The sequence below is a fragment of the Anarrhichthys ocellatus genome, unplaced genomic scaffold, assembly GCF_004355925.1.
Source record: "Anarrhichthys ocellatus isolate YVR2014 unplaced genomic scaffold, GSC_Weel_1.0 scaffold24, whole genome shotgun sequence".
Classification (NCBI taxonomy): Eukaryota; Metazoa; Chordata; class Actinopteri; order Perciformes; family Anarhichadidae; genus Anarrhichthys; species Anarrhichthys ocellatus.
Window position 1 is genome coordinate 5,347,029 of NW_022280054.1, and position 6,927 is coordinate 5,353,955.

General features: G+C 40.4%; 2 protein-coding genes across 4 annotated transcripts in view; one reads left to right on the forward strand and one right to left on the reverse strand.

Moving 5' to 3' along the window:
* The window catches only part of LOC116390657 (nuclear mitotic apparatus protein 1), a 10,100-nt gene extending 4,934 nt beyond the window's left edge, over positions 1-5,166 (reverse strand). Inside the window, 14 exon segments of the mRNA XM_031860543.1 lie at positions 1-1,389; positions 1,494-1,607; positions 1,835-1,975; positions 2,174-2,291; positions 2,611-2,722; positions 2,863-3,002; positions 3,313-3,472; positions 3,632-3,725; positions 3,866-3,940; positions 4,027-4,115; positions 4,318-4,391; positions 4,552-4,637; positions 4,785-4,858; positions 5,083-5,166. The exon segment at positions 1-1,389 is cut by the window's left edge and continues 4 nt beyond it. Coding sequence (XP_031716403.1) covers positions 1-1,389; positions 1,494-1,607; positions 1,835-1,975; positions 2,174-2,291; positions 2,611-2,722; positions 2,863-3,002; positions 3,313-3,472; positions 3,632-3,725; positions 3,866-3,940; positions 4,027-4,115; positions 4,318-4,391; positions 4,552-4,637; positions 4,785-4,823 — 2,631 coding nt within the window. The 5' untranslated portion in view covers positions 4,824-4,858; positions 5,083-5,166.
* A 163-nt stretch (positions 5,167-5,329) lies between these two features.
* The window catches only part of lrrc51 (leucine rich repeat containing 51), a 3,664-nt gene continuing 2,066 nt past the window's right edge, over positions 5,330-6,927 (forward strand). The window contains exons 1-3 of one of the 3 annotated variants that reach the window (XM_031861004.1): positions 5,330-5,370; positions 6,127-6,205; positions 6,612-6,817. In XM_031861004.1, coding sequence (XP_031716864.1) covers positions 6,154-6,205; positions 6,612-6,817 — 258 coding nt within the window. In that variant the 5' untranslated portion in view covers positions 5,330-5,370; positions 6,127-6,153. Of the gene's footprint in view, positions 5,371-5,755; positions 6,206-6,611; positions 6,818-6,927 lie in introns of those variants that run through there. The other 2 variants (XM_031861003.1, XM_031861002.1) reach the window with 2 other exon arrangements.

Below are 6,927 nucleotides of genomic sequence, written 5' to 3' on the forward strand. Positions count from 1 at the left end.
ACTTTCAATCTCTTGCTGTAGCATGTCAGAGTGTGTAGTGGTCTCAGACTTTAGCAGAATTAATTGCTCCTCCTTAGCATGAATCTCTGTATTCAGCTTCTTCACCTCATCTTGAGATGATGCCATCTGCTCCTGGAGTGACTCCGTATCCCGAGTGCTCTGTAGTTGCTGTTCAGCAAACAGATCGTTGTTGGATTGCAAATTGTTCTCTGCATTCTTCAGTGAGGAACTAAGACACTCAATCTGTTTCTTTAACTCTTGCATCTCTTGATGTAGTCGTTCTGACTGCTGTGAACTTTGAGTTTTCAACATGTTCATCTGTTCCTCTCTAGTCTGGATCTCCTCCTTCATGCTCCTTACCCTCTCTTCAGAAGCAGACAGTTGTTGCTGCAGGGCCTCTGTCTGATGAGCACTTTGCTGCTCTTGCTTTGTAAGCAGAACCTTCTGAGCCTGAACTTGATCGTCAGTCTTTCTGAGAGAGTCATTCAGATGTTCTAGTTGGCCTTTCAGACCTGCAATCTCTTGCTCCAGCAATTCGGACTGTTGAGAGCTTTCCTTCTTCAGAACAACAAGCTGCTTGTTTTTGACCTGTATCTCTTCGTTTAACTTCTGAACCTCCTCTTTGCCAGTTACAATCTGTTGTTGGACTACCTCTCTCTGTTGGTCATTCTCCTGTTGGGTTTTAGCCAGTAGGTCTTGCTTGAGTTCAATTTCATGCTCAGCCTGTTTGAGAGACGAGCTAAGGTCTTCCACCTGGACGGTTAGGGTCTGGATTTTATTACAAAAAATGTCTTGCTCATTAGACTTCTCCAGAAGTAATTCGGCAAGCATTTCCTCTTTAGTTTGAATTTCATTTTGGTTGTTTTGGGTTTTATCTGTAAGAATGGAAACTTCTTTTCTGAGACTATTAATTTCTTGGTCTTTATCAACCAAGAGAGAACTGGCAGCAGATAACTTTGTCTCAAGATGTGTCACGTTTTCTTCAGTCTGGAGCAGAAGGCCTTCCTTCTCTTTCTTAATTTCCTTAAGTTTTTCAATTTCTTGTTCACAAGCAGCAATGTGCTGTTGTAGTCTGGTCATCTGCTCAGTTTTCTGCTGCTCAACTTGCTCAAGTTGAATCTTGAGATCCTGGATCTCTTGCTGAATGACAGCTCTCTGCTCAGTGATCTCCCTTTTCAATTGGTCTATAATTTCATCCTTGGCTTGAATAATTGCCTCAGTTTGGGCCTCCTGTTGCTTCAGGAGCTCTTTTTGTTGATTAATTTCTTGTTGACACTCCGCCAGCTGCTGTGTTTTGGCCTCAATCTCCACCTCAGCCTTTTTCAGGCAGCAAAATGTGGTCTCCAGCTCGTTCTTCAAACCATTGATTTCAGTGTCCAACATTTCTCTCTATAAATCAAACAGAACACAATTAGTAGCCATCTAATCCAAAAAGACTGATTATATTTGATTGACAAGCTTTTCTGAACTCCACATAGAATCGTGGACCGTACCTCCATTACAGGTCCCATGTTCTCTCCTACTTCTTCCTCAGAGGCCCGGGTTATTTCATCCTCCAAACAGGAAATCTTTCCCTGTAGGATCTGAATTTGTTCAGTCAGCAGCTCCTGAGAAACAAAGAGGATCATATTACATTTTTTAAAAAAAACTGAGTAGAAATGCAATTAATCAGACTAATGGAAAAGTAGAATTAAAAAAAAAAAAAAAAAATGTCCAATCACGACAAAACTCGTATGATTGTTTAATTTAGTTCTAGTGGAGACGACCTGAATCAGAGTTCAAGATTTAACAATTCAAAAGCAGTTTCTAGCGTCTCTTGTGATGGTGTACCTACCTTTTGAGTGGTAGCTTGGTTCAGTTCAGAGTGTAGGTGGCCCGTTTTGCTGCTCCACTCGTCCTGAGCGGATGCTTGAGTTTCCGCCAGCCTGCCAACTTCTGCCTCAAATATGGCCAGCTGTGAACACACAGTTCTCACCTGCAAAAATATCAGAAGAAAGCCTTTACGATCTGTGTTAACTGGACGTTTTGATTCCAACATGTGACTGCGTCATGCGAAAGGGTTATTACTAGCATCGACCCCACTGAGACTTGCATATTCCCCAAATGCGTACAATTGGCACATGACCCGTTACCGATTGTCTTCTCACTTATGAGGGGAGGAGAGTGTCATTACCTGGGATGAGAGTAAACCATTCTCGTCTGACAGCTGATCCACTTTGCGCTCCATAAGTGAGGAGTTACTCTTCAGGTCTTTATTTTGAGTCAACATCTCATTTAATCGCACTTGTAACCTAAGACAGAAAAAAAAAAACAGTTTCTTCAGTTACTTTCACAACAAATTCTGAATGTTTTGGACGGATCATGGTATGAAATAATGTCTTGAGCAAAATGTGAGACTTGTTATAGATTATCTTATTGCTACGAGAAGAATGTTATATAATAGCATCAAACCACCCGTCATTTATTAGTTTAGCAGGGGACGTGTCACGGCCTGTAGATGTAAATATTATTCGCAAATTCAAGTTGAACACACATCTTTGATGTACAAATGTTATTAGCTCTGTGATGCATTAATAAATAGGCCTTACTTACAGCCCCTTGGGTACTTACGTGTTGTTCTTTGTCTGAATCTCATTGAGCTGTTCCCTGATGACAGTCTCCTGATCACCTTGCTCTTCTTTCATTTTATCCAGGCGGTACTGCAACTGGCTAATATGAGACTCTGAAGAAAACAAAGCAAGTATAGAACAGACTTTAAACTTGGAGAAACAAAAACATGCATGAAAAGACAGACAACATTATAATGCACACTTTCAGTTGCCCAACTAACAATGGTGTTATCCAAACACTTAAATGTGGCACCTCTCTGTGCAATGAGTGCCAGCTTGCTGGCCAGCTCCCTCTCCAACCCATCTCTGTAGTCTCGCTCCTGGATCATCTGTCGCTGCATCTTCCTCAGTTGAAATTTAGGCGTGTTCATGATATCCTGCAGGGGAGACTTGCTGTGGGAATAAAAGAATTATAGTCAAATCATAACAATATCCAATGCATTTACATACATGGATATGAAACAACTACCATATACCATGTCTATTCAGACAAAGTTTTAATGATACTTCTGCTTATTCTCTCGGGCTGAAGGTCTTACAATGGAGACAAGCAACTTATTAAGCTGAAAAATGTCTCGTAAAGAGGTCCGATAGATCAATACCCAAACCAACGTTTTGGTTACAGTGTGCATAAAATTGCAGATTTCACATTTGATGTATATGATAAGCACTGGATTGAAAGAATTCAAAACCACACCGGTACCTAACCGAGGAGGAAGCCACAGTTTCCATATCCACAAATGTTATTTTGGGTATGCGGTGGAAGACGGGGGACTCGTCATCTGAAAATGACGAGACTGTCGACACATTCGAGGTCGAGGCGGTTGTTGGTCGCTCAAATATTTCACGGGAGACGGGCAAATCTGAAATTTATGGAGAAACGCGATTTGACAAACTTCACACCTTGCATGTTAAATCCCAACCAGAAAGCTAGTGTTATACAGCAGCATTAGGTGTGCGATACTAATGTCTATTATGGTATGGCATGAAGAAATGAAAGATTCAACAAATATTTAACTTACGTTTCCTCGCCAAATGGGCATCAAGTCCTCTGCTCAAGTAAACGCAGCCGTCATTCTCCATCACAAAGGAACCAGTTAGGTTCGCTATCTCTCGCTAACAGATAAGAGTGGGAGATAGATGGATATCTCTCATATTCCCACAGAATTATTGATAGCACAACACGTGATGAATGAAATGTGATGCCTCTAAGTGGTGGACACATGATAATTGATAACAAATCAGGGAATGCCTACCTCCACATCGCAATCCAACCTGTTCAGCGTCAGGCGGTCATTCATTATGTCGTGATATACGAGCAACAATATCACCTGGTGGTATCACAATGAACGGGTCAGAAGGGTCCATTTTGTTTGTGTGTCTTAAGTCTTTTTCTTGTTTTTATTTAGTCTTGTACCTTTGCAATTTCTACTGGAAGGTTGATGCCATCTCTGATGTTCTCCCAAAATAATAAAGTTCCTTTGGTTGGACTAAATCTGCAATCCCCTAATAAACAAAAGAAACATACAAAAGGTTAATTCTCAAAGGAAAGCAATATTCAACATCTGTCTTAACTGTGAGACTTAGTAGGTTAACATAAATGAGAACAGTGGTTCTCCGGGTGTGTGTTTTGTACACCGTGTGGCACACTTCAGACCACACCCAATAGTGATATTAAAAAAAAAAAAGGTTGCACAGAGAAACTCACGTTCCACAAAGTCTGCAATGATCTTGAACCGCTCCTCGATGGAATTACTGAAACAGGAGTTGGGTTCCTTTTTCCTGAGTTGACAGAAAAGGTGAAACTAGAATAAGAAATAAGCATCTCTATACTTGAAAGAACACTCGTAACAGGAGAAGCTGGTTTAAAATGAAGTTCAACAGTCATTGACCGTCCCCTCTTTACACAGGCCAAGCATTTCAACACATTGCTTCTACTTACAGCATACAGACAACTTTCAGAAGGACTGCCCCATCTGTTAAATCCTCGAGAGCTACTTCTCGGTCGGACAGTTTGAGGGTGTTGACCTGCAAAAAGATCATTTAAATAAACTGGTTAAAGACAACTGCATCTATCTATCCATCCATCCATCCAATCTATTCTGATCCATCTAACTTCAAGCTTTGCGTGATCCAATATATTTGCACAATAACATGAACGTTAAATGAACTTACCCAGCCGAGAAGAGCCTTGACACCCAAGTTAATAGTCATGCTGGCTGAACCTTTAACTCAAAATAGAGTTCAACCTGGAAACCAAAAAACAAAGCCTAAACAAAGCCTCCAACATTAGTTAATTTGCCGAATGCTAACTTAGTGTTAGTAAATATAGCAATACGCTGAAGTTTGTTACCCTTAAATTAACCAACATTCGTTGGTTACAGTAACGCTAACGTTACCTGTAACTTATCAAGTGTTCTTGAATTCTTGAATACCAACGGTAATGTAATGTTGCTCTCCAGCAGTGACTCACCTTTGAAGACTTTGTCCTTTCGTCTGTAAAGTATTTATTCGTCCTCTGAAAAGAGATGCGGTCTCTACGTCTTTCTAAACGAACCTACAGCTACGAAATAAATAATCGCATGAGGGGCCGGACACAATTCAAAAAGGGTTGCAGAAGATTGAACCAGCCAATCCGCATTCACATACAGACGCGTCTGAAAATAACCCGAGTTGATTGGTTTAAAAGCAGGAAGTAAACTAAACGTCGCACTCGTTATTGATTCCGGTTGGTGCCGTGGTGGGTTCGCTTCGCTTTAAGGTAAGTGGGAAAGAATAAAGTTAAAAATGCACAAAGCATTCACAAAACTTTTTACATTTTGCTTTTTTCTTTATGTTTTGTTGTTGCGTCAGCATCAGTCAGGTTGCAGCTGGTCAAACCAGTTCTAAAACTAGTGCTGACGTCTAACTCCGCCCCACGAATTAATTCGGTGTACGCCGGAATAGAAAGCAAGCGAGAGAATCGTCATGCACACAAAATGACACACGCACGCTCCAAATGGTTTTAATTAATACATTAATACTGTTCATATTGTACAGAAGTTTGTGGGGTAAATTAATTGTAATTGTTATCTATTTACACATATATGATCCAGCAAGAGGATATAAACCCTCACGACAAAAATCCCATAATCCACCTCGTTCGTTTCCTTGGAAACGCGTTGTTGTCTCTTCGACAGGCAAACGTCTATCTAGCCACGTCGACACACGGGTTTATAAATAACTTAAGATAAAGAGCGTGTTGGTTTTATAATATCCCGTAGTTTATTGGTATGTTTATGATATTTGTGATATGTCAACAATTGAGGTAGGTCAGCTACAGAAAATCAGGTCGAAATAGGCAATTTATAGCTGTGTAGTGTTTTTTGCAAATCCATAATATAGTTAATAGTGTCAGCGAATTCATTATAATCAAGCTTTTTGTGTTGTTGTTTTTTAGAACAGTTTGAATAAATGAATGGTGTTTGATGATCACTGTTGACTCTAATTCACCATGACGTCACATGTCCTCACACAGGTGAGTGGATCTATTACACGTGGGAATATGTACGGAGCTCCAGTGGATTTATCCTTCAAACACGTCAGCAGGTTGTCAGGTAGTACACTATCATATTCCTCTAAGGTTTTTTAGCCTCCTTATAGCACTTTTGGGGGGGGTTTCCACATTGTATTTTCGCTATAACATTATTGCAGCTCTGTTTAAATAGCTGCACATTACAGTGAACTGCAGAATACTTAAAATAACCATAAAGTATGATTAGATCAACGCAGAAAGAAATGTTCAGTATATCTCTGTAAATAGTTTGTAATGTGTTATTCTAACTATTTGTTCTACCGAATGAATGCATAACCGGCTCAAGGTAATAATTAGATGATGCCTGCAATGCATGATCTTTTATAAACTGATCAATACATTTAGATGCCATGGAAACAATGTGCACCATAAATATAATTTGCGAGCCAGTAATATTCACTGTATTTCTTTCTTATTTGCGTTCTCAGATGCATGGACAGAGGAACCCAGCAGCAGTCTGCGGCCTTTAAAGAGAAATTCAAAGAAGAAGTACCGAAGCTGCTCCCTTCGTCTCAACAACAACAACATCACTGATCTTCATGACCTCCAGAGGACTGTTAACCACTTCCTGGCTGAGCCGGCACAGCTCGCCTGGCTGGACCTTTCCTTCAACAGTATATCACACATAGATCAAGTAAGCATGTTTGCTAGCACAGTGGCTTAGCTGTCTTCTGTCTCTCTCAGTACACCTGCAACATGTGTGTGTGTGTGTGTGTGTGTGTGTGTGTGTGTGTGTGTGTGTGT